This window comes from Fusarium subglutinans (assembly GCF_013396075.1).
Source record: "Fusarium subglutinans strain NRRL 66333 chromosome Unknown NRRL66333_c0000390, whole genome shotgun sequence".
NCBI classification, from domain to species: Eukaryota; Fungi; Ascomycota; class Sordariomycetes; order Hypocreales; family Nectriaceae; genus Fusarium; species Fusarium subglutinans.
Window position 1 is genome coordinate 1 of NW_023502453.1, and position 19927 is coordinate 19927.

Here is a 19927-nt window from a genome sequence, read left to right on the forward strand (position 1 = left end):
TATTAAAGTTTTTTACTTTACCTTTTATCTTTTTATAATTTACTTCCTTAATTAAAAGATAGTTATAAAGAAAGTAAAGGTTAGGCTTCTTTTTAATATATTATAATTAATAAAAATCCTAAAGGTAAATAAAATCTTTATAAGAGCTTAGAAGTCTATTAATAATATTAATAGCTAGTTATAAATTACTAAATAGCTATTTACTGTAAATAATATTTACCTTAAGATCCTAATATTTATTAAAGTAGTTACTTATAGAATTATAGTATTCTAGTTTAAGGAAAACTATTTTCTCTAGGATAATAGATTAAGTATACTTATTAAAGATCCTATAGGTATTCTTAATATATTAAAGTTAATTAGTAAGGAAGGCTATATCCTTAACCTTATAGGTAATAGATAAGGAAATAAACTTAAAAATAATATTTTTAGTAAGTCTAATCTTACCCTTCTATCTTTTCTAGTATTAATAGGCTACCTACTATATAAAAAGACTTTTCTAAACGTTAATCTATTACTAAGTTTAGGGTAAGATAGGAACTTTATTAGATTCTATTTTTAAAGTTAACTAAGGATTAAAGTAAAAGATATAATCCTTTTCTTTAGGTTTACTTAAGATTAGTTCTTTCTTAATATAAATATCCTAAATATTACTTGCCTTAGTAACTCTATTAAAGTATTATTACTAGTTAAGGTAATTACTCTTCCCTATAAGCTTATTATTCTCTAATAGGGAAGTATTAATAGTAATATTATTATTTACTATCTTAAAGTATAGTACTACTAAAAAAGAAAAAAAAAAAGTTATATTTATCCTTAAGGATAGAAAAAAAAAAAAAAAAGAAAATACTTAGTAGTAATTACGCCAGGCTTATAACTAGTTAAGATATAAGAAGTAACTTAATTTATCTATCTAGATTAAAAAAAGCTAGGGCTTATATAGCCTAGCTAGACTTCTAGAAGGTTCTTTAGGTTTACTTTATAGGTAAACTGCATTTAAGGAAATATATAAATATAACTAATAAATATAGCAAATAGTAAATAGAGGAGGCAACAGGTCTATCTAACAGTACCTTGGTATATTAGTGTCCCATTACTATAAGCCCTCAGCCTCGATCTCACTTTGATGTTAAAATTAATCACCCGGAACCTTACAAATCACCGTAGCCAGAGAGGGATGAACACCAGAATCTGTGCCGCAGCTTTGGCAATCGCGGTCAATATCCGCCAAACCGTTGCCTGAGGATCCGAGCTTAGATGCAGACGACTGGCACTTTTACGTGTAGGATAGCGGTTACTCGTCTTGATTCACTCTCACTCCAGTGTTGTTGTATCATGGTGAACATGAAATGGCTGGCAATGAGTTGATTATGATCATCTGAGAAGCCCCCCAGAGAGGCTATGATATTGTTTGATACGGGACGTATAACTATGATCAAGTTCGATCACAACAAGTTGGTATCTCTCGGAGACTATTTTGTCGTGTGCTCTGATAAGCTTTTTCTGTTACAAACAAAGGTTTTCGAGTCGTGAGCCGCTTCTTGTCGATGACCTGAAATCTGAGGGTTGTGCATCAAGGGGTAAACCGGAAAGAAAAAGACAGCGTTTAGTTAATGATACTTGATTATAAAAATTCTAGCCCCTTTCCCGAGCCTGTAAAGATGAAAGCTAAACTCATAATACTCAAATGCCATAAAACGTGGCTGGATCAGGGCATACCCCTTACGTAGTATGAGCATCTAAACGCCATTAAGTCGCGATATCACCTGGTGACTTCTCATTATTGTGCTTGTCAGTTCTGGGCGCTTGACGAAAGTCGATAGGGGCAGGCCCACAAGACTCCAGCTGCATATCCCGATCTATTGTGGCAGTTGAGATCGGAACCGGGAGGAGGACGTCCATCAAGGCAAAGGCGTGGGAATCAGCTGTCAAACGGTTAGGCTAGTTTCTTATTGCATGGGTTTCGATAGAAATCACCAGCGACAGCTGAGTTAATGGATGCACAAATATGTTATCAATAACATCACCGATCGCCATCTCAACAGAAATATTCATTCTAATCATACTGGGCCTCGGTGGCCAATGCAATAGCACTTGCGTGCCAGGCCATATGTTGTAAGTAATAACAGAATAGACAAACTCCGTATCATCAAAGTGAAGGATCATGCGGTGCGCTCTGTCTCATGCGGTAAATGTGTCAAAACTCCAAGCAATGCCCATTGGAAATCAGAACTTCTCCATCAAATTTGCTCGAACAGTCCACATACGTGCCCTCTTGCCGTAGATGTACATAGGAATTGTGCATAGCATTAGAAGCAGTTGGATTACACCAATCCAGATATACACCTTCTTCGGGCCATCCCCATGCAACCAATGCGTAACGAAGAGGCTGAAAACAAGCCCATGTAAGATATTCTTTGAGAAATTAAGCGTCACCAAAGCCTCTCCGGCGTATTGGCGGTAGCTGTCCACACAGAATGTGATGGATGTAGTTGATCCAAGTGAGCACCCAAATGACACAACTCCAAAGAAGAAGGTAGGGACCATCCAATGATCTTTTTCTTCTGCGGACCAGCCAAAGCCCATGAGGCCTATGCATGTGCTGATAAGGATGGGAAGGGCCATGACAAGACGGAACTCAGGCTCGTAGAGTCCACCGTTACGCCTCGACATGGTCTTGACGATAATGTCACTGACCTTGCCAGCCACACCAGTTCCCAGGATACCACCGATAAAAGGCGAGATATACACTAAGCCTGTCTGGAGCGCGGTGAAATTATAAGAATCTTTGTCGCGGTATATCATGGCAATCGACTCAGAGATGACGATAAGCCAACCCACAGAGCAAGCATACACAGCAGATGACCAAAGGACCGCTGGGTATGCGAATAGGATGAAAGGACGGACCATGACCTTGAGCCAGCTGTCACTGTTCAGCCTTCCATGCCATGGCTTAAGCTGTTGAACGAATGATTTTGGAGGCTGCTGACGGAGATTGTGTGTGTAGGCCTGGATCTTGGGCGGGCCCTGGAGCTGCGAGGCATCCAACTTCTCGTTCTCGAGGTTTGGACCTAGCTTGAAAGACGCATTGTTGGACTCACTTCCAGTCGTGCTGTCCACATCCCCTGGGGCAGCTGGGTTCTTACCAGACGGATGGACCACTGCCTTAGGCGAAATTGGAGTCACAGGTGCTGCGGCCTCTTCAGCAGCGTCGCCAGACTCAGCAAAACCAACATGGAGATCCCGGCCTCGATGAAGAGCAGCTGGTGATTGGCGTCCATCTTGAGCATGGTCCGCATCTGCGAAGTGCGCTTCAGGCTCACCCTGAAGTAGACCCTCTCCACCCGTTTGCGGAACCGCATGGCGAGACGAGAGCCGGCGAAGAAAACTTGGACGCTTGGATGGATGCTTAGGTCTTGCGTGGGGGGTGCGATCCCAAAAGGTTTCCGGGACAAACAAGAAGAGCAGTACGGCACCAAAGGCAATAATCATGGCCAAGATCCAGAAAACCCAACGCCACGAGAGACCGCCAATGATGACGGCACTGACAAGGGGGACCAGATTCTTGCCGCCAAGCAAAAGAAGAGTATAGATACCAATGCGGTAGGCTCTTTCATGGAGGAAGAAGATTTCGGCAATTGTGGCTGATGGGAGACATTCAACAGGGCTAACGGCAAAACCCTGAAAGACTCTGGCCGCGAGGAGAGAATTAAAGCTTGGAGACCATGCTGCCCAGAGTGACGTCCCAATGAACAGGATTGCACTGCCCAGATATACTGGGCGTTTACCCCATAGAATAGCGGTTGGCGAGAATACAACGGATCCGAGGCCCATTCCCATCATGTAAAGTCCAGTGGTCAAAGCGACCCTCTCGACATCAACGTTGTATGTCTCTGCAACGTCGGTGAAGCCAGCGGCGACAATGGGAGTTGTGCCGCCGCCAATCATGCAGTAGAAACCAAGCGACAAAAGAGCAATGTCTCGTTTCCAAGCAGGCCAGTTCAAAGGATCATTTCCTGATTCTTCAGGCTGTGGTTCTAGGATGATAGCCCCATCGCTTGTTTTCTTCTTGCCGTCACTCTCGTCGGGGGGAGCATGGCTCTCCGCTACTGAGGCAGCAGCAGCCGCCGCCGCTGCTGATGAGGCTGATGTCCTTCGTGTATCGACAGGAAATCCAGCAGGAATAGATGAGTGAGAGGTTCTGGCGTGCACATTTCGCAGACCAAGAGGCTCATTACGATGTGATGCCAGAAGAAGCACAGAACCTATAACGCGTCAGTCTTGCGAATTTGATGTAGAAAGAAACACGTGAGTTTCTGAGCTTACCTGGAACTTCAATAGTCTTTTTATCGTTCAGAACACCCATGCTCCATCTAGAAGGTCCGTACGATTCGTCTGGCCTGGCACCGGCAGGTCCGCCGCTGCCGCCCAGGAAGCGTCGCCACCTGGGCACATCTGATTTCTCTGACTGCATTAGGAGGACTTTTTCAAGTCAATATGCAAATGAAAACTGGAGTTTGAATTTCACTTCTGATGTGTACAGAGGGTTCTTGATAGGATTCTTGAAGAGGGGGGATAGACCTTGATGGATACTTCGATTGTAGGTGCCAAGTGGATAATGATATAGGGGGAAACAAAGTTTCTAATGTAGGGCGCGTCTTCGAGGGGAGGGAACAAAGTGAGGCTGGAAACAGAGTTCTAGGTTAGGGAGATTGAATCATGGATGATGGAATTTGTTTATAGGTGAGTGAGATCGAGTTGAGAATCCAGTCAGTTTCGTCGCGAAGCGATGGAAGGCATCAGGGTCCAAATAATTGTGGAGTTTTCGAGTCGTCACCAGCTGCAAGTCGTATGAAAAGGTATACGACAAAAAACCAAACTCGGTCTATAATCATACAACGGACGAGGTTAAAAAAAAAGATGGAAGAAATGAAGAAGATGTGCCACTTTGGCTCGCTGTGAGGAGTATATCCTTACAAGAAACAATACGCGACGAGGCGGTAGGGTTATAAGTAAGGAAGGTCTCCATGCTTCTCCCTGATAAGGGACGTCTACCTACCTACCTACACGACGGATAACGCGAGTAAGGTTAACGTTTGGATCACCAGGCTCAACTCTTACTCCACTCCCATGGCCCTAGGCCTGGTGACAAAGGATCCATCATCCTGTTGGCCACTTGGCGGGAGCGGCGGCAGTGCCATAACTAAGGATGATTCCAGGTTAAACCAAGTTTCACTTCTATAGATGCTGCACGCGTGACCGACTTATTGTTGTTTAAACGGTGTCCCGTGCGGTCGGCACTCTGCAGTATTTCTTTGCAGGCTCACCACTGGCCCATCGCACTGCAGCTGCCCCAGTAAACAATGCATCCCCCACCTTGTGAAGGGTCCTGTCGCTAGGTCATTACATCATTCCTGACATGGGCGTCTTACCACCATGTCTCACCTCCAAATCTTCGCTTGAATTCCATTCTACCGAAGCATTTTAGGTCCAATTGCACTTTCAGCTTTGGCTATTGAGGCTGTGGTTCATCTCCAAGATTATAATGCACACATTCACCTTACGCACTGGGCTCCGCCCTTTCTGTAATAAGGCACAGAAGCTACCTCCTCGTTCATTCCAGCGAGCCTTGATCTCGTCAACTACATCGCGACAAGCCAAGAACCAGATATACGCCCCGTAAGTCAAATTGCTTGCTTTGATAGATCACATGTCTCCGCACATGTTCCCCCCCTTGCAATTCATTTGTCGATCGCTGTCTTTGTCTCCCTCTGCCGAGAAATAGCTTGGGTGTTGACCGCCAGCTAGTATCCGCAACAATGACTCTTTCTCAACCCACCTTTCACTCTCGACATCGTCCCGGACCCCCCTGCTGACCCTGTGGACCGCCTCATGGTGCTCAACCTGCAAAGTCGTAAGCCCTCTCATCAGAGATCTTGTCGAGTCTGGCGTCGGCGAGGAGGAGGGAGGTGTGTCTCTCGCGACTGTTGAGTTTGATTCACCGGATATCATGTCAGGGAGTCCCAACTTAGCCATGACTTATATGATCACCAGCATTCCCACGCTCTTGAGTTTCGATGGTGGAGAGGCACAAACAACGACGAAGCTATCTGATGCCAGAAAGCTCGCCGACAGGGAGTTTCTGAAGGAATGGATCCGAACTGAAGCCAGGAGACATGGTGGCCGTGGAGGAGGAGGCGGTTCGTCTATCTTTGGAGGTCTGTTTGGCAAATGAGGCAACATCAAAACTCATCAATGATCGATCTGTATAATAGACGCGTTTCTAGGATATTTTCTGCACTCTGAGCCATGCCAAAAATATCACAGCCAGAAACTTACGAGCATCAATAGCACCCATCACAAATGCTCGAGCGGCATCACCACGTCGGACTGGCATCTGTTGCCTAAAATCTACTCTTTTCAAATAGTGGACATGCTCGTCATTACTCGCTCTCGGTCACTTCCTCCAGATAAAGATCTGGCGCAGGAAGAGATATCAACCTTGGCGTTTGTGTGTTCGGCCAATATCAAATGTCAAGCACCATACTCAAGGATATGATGCAGGCTTGGCCCAATGAATCCCGTCACATCCCTCTCTATGGCACTGCTATTCCAGGGCAATGTACTCGCTACCTTGACTATTGGATGTTATTGTCCGGCCAAATGAAACCCATCGATTCAAACGAAGCCTTGCCAGTTATTGAGGTTCTAGAATCCGCGAACAAATTCGTGTCATACGCAAGTTACCAGCCGAAGATTCGGCCAGCCCAGTCTTAAGGAAATGGGAAGCTAGGTACTTAGACATAGACACACCATCTTCTCGTGAGCGTTAGCAGGCTTGAGAATTTTGATGGATTTGATGGCGACGGTAGAACAGTTCATTCTGGTAAGGCGAGGTTGAATATTCCCTCTCAGAGATTAGAGGTGAGTGTCAAGGTTAAATCTGCAATGATTTTCAGCTTCGCCCCTCCTTGAACGGTCAAGTTTGCAAACCGTGATCAAACAGATGGAAAACAACTCCTCCCACAGACTCCTACTCATTCATATCCCAGACTGGAGTATGCTTATTCATAAGTCTTCTTCATAGTTCAAAGTTTCAATATGTGATAGGTAGTTGGCGTTGGTTTTGCCTATCACCTCCCTATGGTCTCCTCTCGCTCCACTACCTAAGGTAGGTAGGCACTGAATTTCTCGCACAGTGCCACTCAACCCTCAGAATATTTTGTATCAACTCAATAATTACCTCTAATATTTCAATCCCGAAATGGCTTCTACTTCACGGATACCTCATCTTCTGGAGCCCTACATCTCTCTACCTCCAGAGTCCTCGCTCAATATTGTCACCAGCGTGCTTGGTGCAAGCGCGAACTGGCTGGTTCTGCGCCATGTGTATTCATACCTGAGAGGTAGTACAGATGGGGATGAGAGCACCAAGGACACAGGCGTCATACTGCTGAGCTTCATGAGAGATGGTGCCTTTTGGAGAGAGGGCTCTACAAAATTGGTAACAAGTTCACAGATCAATAGACCATTTGTGCAGGCAAATACTGATATCGGCCAGGGCCTTGACTTAGATGCCCTAAACAGAGCAGGACGCTTCACATTCATCGACGGTTTCTCAGGACTTTATGGTGAGGCTAAGACCGGTGTGCCAGGCACACGAAAAGAGAGAACTCTTAGGAGTACGGAGCTTGCAGATATCAAGAGAGAAATTGAAGGCGCTGTCGCGGATTTACGTGCGTCGCGTAAGATCCTTATTATCGACCAACTTGATGCGCTCCTCGCTGTCACGGATGACTCAACCACAAGTCTCACTCTTCAAAACGCCGTTCTTAGCCTACGAAGTGTAAGTCGGCTTAGAAGAAGTGTGTCACTCGCTAAATCCTTCGCAGCTTGTTCACAGTACGCTACTCACTCTGTCAGCCGACGTGCCTCTTGTTGCTAGCCAAGTTACGACGCTCGAGCGAGAGCACGCCAGCCTCGTGCTTTCTTCAGCACATGAAGCTGACATGGTGTTGGCCCTACGGATGCTTGATACAGGAACAGCAAGGGATGTCAGCGGAGTAGTGCGCATTACAGGACCTGGAGCAGAGGGCTTGGGTGGTGCTACTGAGTATTTATATCATGTTGTTGCGGACGGCGGGGTTAGGGTCTTTGAAAGAGGGACATGATCAATATGAAATAGAAACCACAACCAAAGTCAAGGGCAATTCTAGTGGCAGTTGCGGAATGTCAGTCTCAGAACCGCCGCTTAAGAACTTTCAGTTTGCAGGCCGTACCTCATTCAATACATTCAATAGGGTGTCATGCACGAGACGTGAATTTCCACGACAGACGACCAAAACTTTTCCTCACATATGTCCGCTCAGTGGCCACAGGTACGTTCATGCAGAATCAAGATGCCATTTCAGAACCTCGTAACCGAAACCCTATGGAATCTCAGAAGAGCAAAAGGGTCCTTTTTTTTTAACTTCCTTGCTCAAACATGTAAAACACCATGCCCATGCTCCAAGCCGCATCTTTACGCTCCTTTCATCCACGAACCGAAAAACACGACCGCCCGTCCCAATCACCACCTTAACTCCGGTTCCAACCAGATTGTCCTTGGGCCTAGGCTCCTGTTATGAGCCGCCATTGCTGCTGTATGTTCTCGAAGGAGCGGGTGTTTTAAACGTCCATGGTGGAAGAGGGGTTGGCTGGAGAGGTGGTGGAAGGGATCAGAAGGGATGCGCTCCCCATTTAGGCCTTCTCGGCATTAACGCCTCGAGCGCCCTTGGGGGTACCAGTCTGGAAACCGTTCTTGAATCGTCGGGACACATCCTTCAGGTAGCGAGTGCGGCCAGTACCGACGGTCTTTCTTCGCTTAGCCTTCTCGGACCAGTTGTCTGTCGATGCAGTCAGTAATGCTGTCCAAGAGCGTCGAGCACTCGATATCTGTTTATCGACGCCACATGTGAGAAGTTCACGTACACTTGCGGATCTTGGCAGCAGGGTAGCCACAAGAAGAGCACTCATGCTTCTGAACGTGAAGAGAGCGGCGACCTATTTGAGATCCCATCAGCATTTCCGTCCATTTTGATGTTTCCAAGCCTCGCCGTTCAGATATCCCTCGATTCCCGCCATCGTCTAATTTCAGGGTCGGCTTTATTTCGAATATCCGTTGCACAGATCGAGGGCGTCTGAACAGCGAGACAAGAGGGCATAAGAACTAACCGCATCGTCGGCACAGGGTGTGCGTCTTGTTGTGACGCTTACCGAAGCTGGAGGTACCCTTCGCTGTTGAGACGCATTAGCAGAAACTCTTAATTGCTCTCGGGAGAAACATCGTCTGCTGTCGCTTCGCGAGCAGCTGACGAGCGGCAACGTACTCATCTTGGCTGTGGTGTTTGGGCGGTTAGTTGAATGGCGATCGAGAATTTCTCAATTTGGGATCAATTTTGCCGGAGTGAATTTGCAAGGAAGGCGAGGTGGGTGGGGCCTTAGGGCATAACTACCTACCTAGGGAAAGAGCAAGGATTTACAGTCACGTGCAGCTGTACCACTAAATTTAGCGTCTTTGAGACGTACGACGGGTGTTGGGTGCATTGAGTTTCTCGTGTTCTCCCTTTGAAGGCTCGAGAGGATACAGCATATATGTACTTTGCTGCAATGGAAGGTGCCAATGCGCTAAGTAAGGCAATGTAGGTACCTGCCTTGCAGATGCCATCCCCATCTTATGAAAGTGTTGCCTGAGGAAGGCGCAGAGTGGAGATGCCATCTAGGTACCTACCTTGGGGAACTGTATGCCATGTAAGAGGGAAGGTATAATACGATGGGCAGGAATATCCTCTCACGTTATCTCGATCTGGTTTTCTTCTCTTCTTCTTCTTTCCCCCTTAGCCATCCTAGATATGAGAAGCGACAAATTGTCTATCTCATATTTCATCTCCACTCTCTCTTTCCTCTACAACTAAATGCATAATCTATCTAGGGGAGGAAAGAAAACTCAGCCAAGTGATAAAAAGATTCAAGTAATTTAGCCCAAGCTTAGGGTACTCTTTACTAAGTTTATTTTGGCACCCTCTTCAAAATTCTTAAATTTTCTTCCTCCCCGAGGCCTACATAGCCCCAGTATCATCGAAATCCTGGCTTCCACTGATTGAGTCTTGTATAACGGTCACTTCATCAATATAAGTCACTGGCTCTGAACGACAACATGAATCTCAAATCTTAATTCAAGGCACAGCTGTAATTCAAATGCTCGTAAATTCCCGCTTGTATCCAACCAACTTCTTGAAAAGTCCGTGAACATTAATCATCATTGAGGTATCTCGCACGTGTAGTAAGAAACATTGCCAAATAACAAACAGCCTAGACCATAACGCCTCGAAATTCCTTCAGCTATCCCAATCTTTCTTCCCAAAACCATGCCCATGAACTGTTTATAATTGGTTACTTAGTTCCAAGTTGAAGGTCCAATAAACGAGCCCTTCGGAACTGTCTTCGAGACCGCCGTGGTCTTCCAGTCCATCGTCTCCATCGCGCCATAGTTACCCCACCAATTCGGAGGAGAAGCACTCGTCAGATACAAGGTGAAGAAAATCACCATTGTTGACATGATGAGACCACAATCCAGTGCCGCCGAAGTGACGTAGTTGTACTGGAGCCACCAGCCTGTGTATCTTCTCTTGACGAAGCGGTTGAAGAAAGCACCGATCATGCCCCAGCATAGGTAAATATATACAGAGGCTGGGGGCAACATACCAGCACCACCGTAGATAAGAGGGGTACTGACGTATCGCCAGATTGAACGAGGCCATTTGCGGGCCAGCAGCCATGTGATAATTGGTGTGACAGCACCCACCAGCCAGAACCACTGGAGCGATGAGTAGATTGAGCCATGACTGAAGATACGCGCCGGTCCAATGGCTCCCCAAATTACTGATGCAGTATAGAAGACGCGACCGCCTGGGCAGGTATAGTTGTTGGGCTGATCAATCGCACACACGTCGGGAATGTGACCCAGTGCCCAATTCATCACGCAGATCTGTACAATGGCCGACCAGATTGAGGCAACCAGCTGTGATGAAAACATGACTCTGGGAGGGACCTTCATGTAGTGGCCAAGTTTGAGATCTTGCGCAAAGTAAAGTGCCTGGCCCATGCAGATGTAGCCGTAATTCTTGAACATCATCATGGCCATAGGGCGACCAGGAACCATGTAGCCAATGATGAACTCAGTCAGAACATTAAGACCAAGCTGGATATTGGTGATAGCCTGAACCACGCCGATAGGGATCAGCCACAGCACGGGAATAAGGAGGCAGATGAAGTACGCCCAGACGGGAAAGCCAGTTGGCCAACCAGCGATCACGCCAATGGAAATGGCAACCATAACAATGAAAAGAGCTAATGAGTGTCAGTACGAAAAGATATTAGGTTTGTTAGAATGGCACCAAACTTACTCGCATACCACCAATCCTCCGCATCTCGGTACTTCTTCATCAGTCGCATATGAACGTCATCCTCCTGGTTGCGGGCCAGCTTGAATTGTCTCCAGATCTCATGTCCATGGTAGAGCACAACGTGAACAACAACTGCTGTAACAGCTGCAAAGGACAGACCGTAAGAAAGAGCAAACTGCGTCGGTAGGAAGAGTGGCGAGTACTCCTTGTAAGCAGTTTCGTTAAACTGGAAGTTATTGTCAAGGATTCTCGTAACATTGTAGATCGCGCCTGTGTTGTCGTAGGACTCGGATGACTGGACTGGGAAGTAATCCGCATACCAGGTACCTGTAAAGTGGATGCCCATTGAAATGCAGATGAAGAAAACAACGATACCTAGGAGAACATTCGCGATGGCGTGGAAGGGAGGGATAAGAGGGGACTGAAGGTAACCGCTGTACACGGTCCAATCGAAGGATGTAGGCATCAAGCCATAGCCGGTCATGCCACCAAAGATCTTGTTGACTTTGACGTTGTGGGGTGCAAGCCAGCAAACCCAGGTGAAGTAAGAAAGACCTTTGAAGATCCAACCTGGGAACCAATACCAAACAAAGCCTCCAGCTCCGACGATCAAGAACCATCTGTACCGTCCCATCTTCCAGCCATTAGTCTTAGTAGGGTCCGAGCCGGAGTGATCGTGAAGCGTATAGAACAAGGCACAATTGACCAAGTCAGTGGGCCAGATCATAGCAGCCGGCCACACCAGAAAGCGACGGGCAAGTCCAGCCAACCCATATCCAGTGCAAAGAGTCGTAATGCCAAATAGGAACTGGAAAGCCCAGCCAAACTTTTGGCCGTAGAAGATTTGCTGCGCGAGGAGTACATCAGTTGCGTAGAGAACACCGCCACCGTAGGCCGCCTATCTGAGTTAGTGATGCTCATGAGGAAGAGGAAAACTGTGCATACATTGGACATGGCGACAATCACCACATGCTCCTTAAAGTTGAATTTACCGGGCTTGAGATTGAATTTGAGACCGAATAGGGTCCATTCTCGATCAGGCATGATCAAGTCCCAGCCAAGACCTAGCGGATAGGCGACAAGCTGGACTACGTAGGTAGTAACTGTGACACTGGGGTTTCGCAACGAGAAGAGCATATTCACACCAGAACCGATGGTGCAAAGAATCAACCCGATAGTCCAGGCACGGATGGTGTTGGCAGGGACATCAACATCGTAGTTTCGGACGACAGATCGAACTTCGGGATAGGGACTGTTGTCCTCCATGAGCGCGTGCTCAATCTCAATCCCCTTCTCGGCATTTCCAGTCGCGATAGCGGCGTCGACATCTGTGAGGTCGTCGATGGGCAGATTGGGATCGAACTTGTGAGACTTTTCGAACTGCTGTAGATTCTCGAGGTAATCACGACCGGAAGCGGAGACGGTCTCGAGAGGGCCGGGGATTGGAATAATATCCTCGGCCTCGTGGCGTTTGCGAAAGAGAGACGGCGCCATGATAATTGATGCCCTTTGCTCAAGCAATGGATTGTTTCAGCGACAGCGAACCGACGTCGACGCGTGGTTTGAAGCCCGCTATGACAGCGACAACGACGGCCTTTGATCTTGTGGTATTGAGAGACGATGTTGAAGCGAAGGAGAAAGCCGACAGCGGCTGCTGCTTTGCAGATGTGGTTATACAGGCGGCGGCCTAGACCAGTACGGGGGCCTAAGACTGAGGAGAAGTGTCGCTCCCCGCGAATCGCACATTGACACCACTCAATGCTGTACATACTCTGGGAACAGCCATAAAACCTGGTGCTAGACGGTTTTGGCTATAGTGCTAATGTTCGTGCAATGCTATCGCGGGCGACGGCACAATTGGATCTAGACCACCTTCTTGATCAGGCATGGGCTCGGGCTCAACCTTGTCGACTGCAGACTTCGATGGCCCCCTGCGGTTCCTCAGTTTGAAAATTCGGACCTTTTGTTGAAAAGTAGCATACTTTAATTCGTTGGTGTTCTTGTTCGATTCTTTCGAGGCGGCAATGTGCAGAGTCGCCAAGTGTTTTAAAACATTTCAGCGATCATAGTAGCTCGGCTCCTCTCGACTTCTGCTGGGGTTTCCTATCTCAACGACAGCCCAGCACGCCTAGGGTGCCCTGTCTGTCCTCGATGTCACATCAGGCATTGGCACGCCATTGCGTTATCTCACTCACCCAATGAACATAGGCCCTGATGGCGTTCAAGCCTTCGGAGCGCTGCTTATCTCCAGCCTGTCCGGGGCTAGCCTCGGCCCACAAGATAACCATGATGTACGTGAGAATACAGAGGCTGGTGTGTGCGTGTTTCAACGCCCAGCTTGGCACTTTTGTCGACATAAACGGCTCGACCGGCTGTCAATCATGCTGAGAACGTCAAACGATGTGCAATTTCCTCCCTATCGTTGATTGATTCAGGGTCCAGCCAGACTTCAATTCCCTCCTGAACCATGATGTCGGGTTCAAGGTCCTAGAGCCAGAATCCTTCTGGAATCTCGAGGGTTGAAGGTTGGTGGAATCTACCGGGGCATGGGTTATTTCTGGACTTTGTGCTCGTTTCGTCCTTTCAACTTGCTCAGCACACAGCATGTCAAAAAGTCCAATCTGTGATTTGATTGTCCCACCAACTTGACCTGGAAATCAGTCTCTTTCAAAAGGCCCTTTATTATGAAGGCAAAGATGGTTCCATTTACTTGTGATCAGCCTCCATCACGTGGCGAACTTTTGTTAACTCCTGCTCGGCTCACATCCACTGCAACCAGAAGTGATGGAACCTTTGATCAGACCACTAAAAGCTCTCGAAATCTCTGCCGAAATTTTCCAACTCAGGGTTCGTCATAGTCAATAAAAACTATAAGGTGGTTTCGGGCAAAACGAGGGAAAACTGAGGCCTTTTGTTCGCCAAAAGAGATCCTAAATTGAGCCTGGCTATAAACATGCCGAACTGTACTCCGCAAAGCCCCACTGAATTTAACTACACCTGAAGTTCATGTGTAATAAGTGAACTTTGACAGAATAAAGAAACTTTCTACTTCCGCCAACTATCACAAAGCTACCATCAACAAATGTACCTAAAGGACGCAGTTGCCGAGAAACACATTCATCTTAGCTGCTCTTAATAAGGTATCTAAGGCACATAAGCCATTTTGTCGTTCTGTCATATCGTACATCTTGCCGACAATGAAGAAGGTACCTACCAAGGTAGCCACCCATTGTAGTGGAAGCGAGTATATCACAATATATTATTTTCAGCGATTCATAAGTGCAAACCAACAGGCTCTCAAGTAATTTCAGGTTCCATATTCGAAGACGTGTAGTGTGAACTGCGGCGTCTTCCCTCAGAAGCCGGTCACCACTAATCATTGCCAAAAGCCTAATCTGATGGAAATACAATCGATAATCTTATTCTCTGTTACTCGTCTATCACGACTTCGTAATCAAGCACCTGCACAGCGAAAATTCCCATGTCGTGCCAATAATAACCGTAGCGATATGTACTTTGCTTGCCGTTAACATTAAGTCCTTCGAGTTACACACACTTAAGCTCGAATATATATGTTTGATTCACATAGTGGCAGCTTGTGTGGAAGCCAACTCCAACAGATGACGCACTGCTGCTGCCTACTGGGTACCTATTTTCACTTTCATGTTCACAGCAGTGGAGGTTGTCGTTTCCTTCCACTCCAGCCAACTCTAGGTACCTAACTTCTTAATAAGTAAGGTAAGATAACCTCACGGAAGCAATCGCGGGGTAGACAATTTGCAAGGTGCATCTAAACTCGCCACTCCCAAAACGTCCGGCATCATGTCAACAACACCAGGAGTTTCCTTCAGGAAGGATGGTACAAAGACATTTATTCCACTCGAGAATAATCCAGAAGTTTTCACTAAACTCATTCACAACCTGGGCGTTTCTGAGAAGCTCGGTTTTTACGATGTCTACAGCATTGACGAGCCTGAGCTGCTTGCCATGATCCCTCGTCCAGTTCATGCTCTCGTCTTCATTACTCCTGCACCTATGTGGGCGCGAGTTCGTGAGAACGACCCAGGGTCAAAGGAGCTGAGTTACGACGGCTCTGGTCCAGACGAGCCAGTTGTGTGGTACAAACAAACTATAGGTCACGCTTGCGGTCTCTTTGCTCTCCTTCACAGCGTGAGCAACGGCACAGCCAAGAGCTTCATCAAAACAGACTCGATCCTCGACAAGATTCTGAAGGAAACACAAGATCTCAAGCCTCTCCAACGCGCCAGGCATCTCTACAACTCGATAGATTTGGAGAAGGCTCACATGGCTGCTGCAGTGACGGGTGACACTATAGCCCCTGCGAGCGAAGAGCCTAGTGGATATCATTTCATCAGCTTCGTCAAGGGCCAAGATGGTCACTTATACGATCTTGAAGGAGGTTGGGGAGGCCCGGTTGATCGGGGCACGTTGGACGAAGGTGATGATCTTCTCAGCAATAAGGCATTGGAAGTTACTGTCAAAAGATTCACCAAAGCTGCCGAGGGGAATCTTGAGTTCAGTATCATCGCACTGGCAACTGTTCCAGATGGCACCTGAATATAGATCCCTGGAAACCGACTGGTCACAAGAAAGCAATGATATTAATACTTTACACCGGGTTTTCTCATGTACGGTGGGTATATCCTACGTGCCTGTCCTAGACTATCAACTGGTGTGACTGAGTTTTCTCTTGATATTACACGACGGTCGTTGTGCAATAGAGCGACATAGTGCTTTCACAACCTGAATTTGTTACACCAGTCCTATGCATAGATTCATCTGCCTGTTGTGGAAGTTTCTTCCCTGTTTATGAGATGCTGGCGTAACCCGTCATATGGATCATTCACGTCAGACAGTAACTCGTGAAGTGGACTAACCACAGGAGGCATCCAGACGGTACATAATTAGATTGTGTGTATTCAGTAGCCCGTTTTTCATTGTCCTTATAACGTCTGCGTCCATCACTTGACTCGAAGCTCCTCGGGGTTGTGGTAGTGGTTCAATGTTGAAGGCTGAGGCAAAAACATTATATTTCGTGGTGTCAAGTACCTGCTTTGGTTGGGAAGATATCCCCTCCGCCTGACACTGCCCAGACTGTATGGCTAAGCGACTTTTATCATCTAGCTAAGTGTATGTCGCTGAGATCAGATTATATCCTTTCTTAAGCTTTGGATGAAATTTCAAGGGAGCTGGCTTGTCCTTCCCTCTAGCAATTACTGTGACGTGACTCGTGAGAACATTATTCAACCTTCAACATACCTGGGTAGTCAACATACCTAGTCAACATCAGTCAGGGTTTCTCTCGAGACGGTCGTGGAGACTTTGGACCCGGGCTCAATGCTGAGTTTCAAATGCCCTCTGCACCAACATTGTGTACCCTTTGCTCCTCGACATGAGAAACACTTATCTCAGAGTTTCCGGCTCTTAGAGACGACGCCTTGACTCAACGAGCAGTACTACCTCGGGCATAATCTTCAGTCACGACTAAGTGAACCCCTGGCTGTCTGGGCTCGCTCTTCGATAAATATTCGAGATTTCAACATTTCATTATTTGTGTTCATTTGTTCACTTCACCGTCAAATCCATGCATGAGTGTCCCGAACGCCTTGTGAGCGACCATGTCGTAAATATGGTGGTCCTAACAGCAATTATTGTCACTTGTTTTGACTGCTTATTACACTCACTCGCTTTCGGACGCGGCAGCACACCTGTTACATACTAGTATTATCGGGCATGCAAGAAGCCGGTTGACACATTATGAATCACTCGCACGAGGGCCTTCAACCCTCCGAGTTCTTTCCTTTCTGTCCTACTGTAATGTTCCAGTACGTTCTCTGATTGTTCTTATCTTGCCGGTGCTCATTCTGTTACTCAGGTACAGCATGGTATCCATGTCTTATTGGTTGATTCACCAATAAGTATAGCAATCCAATCACGACATATGACTTGCCGACGGGGACTATAGGCTCTCATGGGTTTCTTTTATTTGTCGTGGCGTATCAGAGTTAACTTGTTAGCGACTCGATTAGCAACCCCATAGACTATTCGTAGGACAGTTCTGCCTCTAGCCCGGATAGTCTCGTACAACAACGAGTGAGGCTCTTTGTTCGAATTGGAGACAATGTCTCAGCCTTCAGCTACTAGCATTATTCATTCGACTGGTTACGATATGTTTGGGGGTGTAAAAAAGAGCCATTGTCCCTTACGAGGGTTTGCAAGAGGTTTTACTGGACTGAGCGACCAGAACTGTAGTGGACAGCTCGATGGTTCGGCTGGGAAATGGAACATCCACATGCAGCGCTCGAAGATAAGGACTTCCTGCGATTGCAGTGCAGTGTACCAAATAGGTGCTATGCAGTTTACATATATGTATACATGCGAAGGTTATAGTTTAAGGTGGATGGCAATAGTGTCAAGAGCTGGGCTTACCCTGCAGGCAACTAATTCTGGAATACTGGCACACGAGCTTGGGTACACCAGACCTTAGTTATATGGGGTTTAATCGTACCTTATGCAAAGGTCATTTCTATGATTGGACGTCGGATTTGACACAGCATTCATTTAGTAGTGATACTTAAGGTAGGCTGCAAATTGGACCACCTGCACATACTCAGGAGCATCACCAAATATCACATCATTCACCATGCACAGCGTCGTTTTACGGTGAGCATGCAACAGCAGAGCACATAGCTTTATGACTTGTCGAAGATTTACATGTATGCTGGTCACTTTGGAATAGGAGTCGTGATTCTCAATGGTCCCAATAGTCGTCGATCTTTACACACCTCATCAAACAGCTTGTCCCGCTCGGGTGCTTTAATTAGACATCAGGGCATACCATAGCCAGATTCATCTCAGCGAATGGTCCGTACACACTCATGACGAATATATACATACATAATTGAGTAACTAGTAGCGGAGCAGATAGCCACATTTTAACGTCTTGACGGCGGGATCACGAATGGCCGATACATAGCACACGATAATATGCGAGATGTTGGAAATACCATATCGACCGGTCTGTTGATGCCCCCTGCGATGTCAAATTTAGCACACGCCCCATGTTCCCTAGCTGCTTAGCTACTGGGTCTCTCCATCCACGGCACAACGTTAACCGGGATGATATGATTAAGTTGACGAGATAGACCAAGAAGTACTCGACACTGTTCAGCCTTGCGCGCTTGTTCGGATAACCTAGATGCCGAGGACACACTAGATCGGAGTAAAACGCCCGTGGAACTGAAGTGAGCACGAGGCTATTGTCGAGGATGGATATAAGGAGTGACAGTCAATAAGCAGCAGAGTGTCCAATAGTATCCCAAAGAGGTGCCTTTACAGCACCCAGTTTTAAGCGATGACTACCCACCTGATGGAAGCGAGGATGGATTTGCACACACAACGGCGTATATCCGTCGTGGATCATCCTACACAATGATGTTTGAACTTTTCGAGATCGCGATGAGAGATTTAGCTATCCTCCGTGCTACTGGGTTGTTTAAGGTGTTGCTGGCACCCAATTAGTAGATATATGAAGGGATCGTCAATAGTCCCCCATGGAGCAGTGTTAACCACCAGAACCGTGCATGGTGAGAATCCCTAGATTGACGGAAATAATACAGGCATCGTACGGAGTGCCGTGACGCCGTTTCCTTGAACCTAGTTAGTAGTTTCCTAGCTTCCATCAACCTTCAAGAAGATTTGTGAAATAAGGAGCTGCGGCAGACGATCCAACTGGAGACGAGAGACGCCTTTCTAACAGGGATCACCTTGACTTTGATCTCGCCAAGCCAGTTGTATGGAAGCGAACCGGAAAGGATAGGTGGATGGATCCATCCATCACCATGAATAAAGGGAGAGCCTGAGAGACTTTCATTCATTCCTCTCGAGGCGGGCGAGATTAGGCACGGATGCAACAAGCTTGCCCGAATCTTTAGCACAATGCCAAGTATCGGTGTGCATTCAATATTGTTCAATGGCGCTCTGTAGTCTGCATATCGTCAGCTCATCATGGGTTTTTTGTTCGCTGCACGTCTCAGTGCATCCAATAGCTGACGCCGGTAGCCGGCAACAGTGACTTGCCAGGTAAGCCCGGCAGATCGACGATGAGGTTAGAGGAAAATAACATGACTGGTCGACGTACAGCGGATCAAGCAAAATAACTAAGGCGACTAGCTCGAACGGTCTATCCCGGGGCATAGAAGCGTATTTGAAGGGTAGCCTCATTCGGCTCAGCGCTGAGCCTCGTCACCAAAATAGGAGTGGCTTCGTGGCGCGCACGTTGAGAAAACGTCCACTACTCGGTCTATACCCCTGGCCCTGGTCTTATTAGCAGGCCGAAAACCACAAACTCGTCCCATGTCCAGTTCACCGTCTTGCCAAAAGGGCTCGAAAGTCTGGCTCGTTTCGGCATTACGTCATCGATTATGTAGCCGTGGTAAAGAAACGCCGGGCTATCCGGAGTG

At 47.0% G+C, this 19927-nt stretch overlaps 6 protein-coding genes across 6 annotated transcripts; 3 read left to right on the top strand and 3 right to left on the bottom strand.

Moving 5' to 3' along the window:
* Positions 1–2226: 2226 nt before the first annotated feature.
* FSUBG_13743 (major facilitator superfamily transporter) lies at positions 2227–4474 on the bottom strand (the record flags this gene model as incomplete). The annotated part of the gene is made up of 2 exons (XM_036678667.1): positions 2227–4265; positions 4327–4474. The coding sequence occupies 2 exons, from the start codon at positions 4472–4474 to the stop codon at positions 2227–2229; spliced, it is 2187 nt and encodes a 728-aa protein (XP_036530787.1).
* A 1071-nt stretch (positions 4475–5545) lies between these two features.
* Positions 5546–6235, top strand: FSUBG_13744 (thioredoxin M-type; the record flags this gene model as incomplete). The annotated part of the gene is made up of 2 exons (XM_036678668.1): positions 5546–5679; positions 5932–6235. 2 exons carry the CDS (start codon positions 5546–5548, stop codon positions 6233–6235), a joined length of 438 nt encoding a protein of 145 aa, XP_036530788.1.
* Positions 6236–7264: 1029 nt separating this feature from the next.
* On the top strand, positions 7265–8171 carry FSUBG_13745 (uncharacterized protein; the record flags this gene model as incomplete). Its single annotated transcript, XM_036678669.1, has 3 exons — positions 7265–7504; positions 7562–7846; positions 7893–8171. The coding sequence occupies 3 exons, from the start codon at positions 7265–7267 to the stop codon at positions 8169–8171; spliced, it is 804 nt and encodes a 267-aa protein (XP_036530789.1).
* Positions 8172–8739: 568 nt separating this feature from the next.
* FSUBG_13746 (60s ribosomal l37) lies at positions 8740–9064 on the bottom strand (the record flags this gene model as incomplete). Its single annotated transcript, XM_036678670.1, has 2 exons — positions 8740–8885; positions 8971–9064. The coding sequence occupies 2 exons, from the start codon at positions 9062–9064 to the stop codon at positions 8740–8742; spliced, it is 240 nt and encodes a 79-aa protein (XP_036530790.1).
* Positions 9065–10435: 1371 nt separating this feature from the next.
* FSUBG_13747 (OPT family small oligopeptide transporter) lies at positions 10436–12938 on the bottom strand (the record flags this gene model as incomplete). The annotated part of the gene is made up of 3 exons (XM_036678671.1): positions 10436–11388; positions 11445–12342; positions 12390–12938. The coding sequence occupies 3 exons, from the start codon at positions 12936–12938 to the stop codon at positions 10436–10438; spliced, it is 2400 nt and encodes a 799-aa protein (XP_036530791.1).
* Positions 12939–15266: 2328 nt separating this feature from the next.
* FSUBG_13748 (ubiquitin carboxyl-terminal hydrolase L3) lies at positions 15267–16022 on the top strand (the record flags this gene model as incomplete). The annotated part of the gene is made up of 1 exon (XM_036678672.1): positions 15267–16022. One exon carries the CDS (start codon positions 15267–15269, stop codon positions 16020–16022), a length of 756 nt encoding a protein of 251 aa, XP_036530792.1.
* Between the last annotated feature and the right edge of the window lie 3905 nt (positions 16023–19927).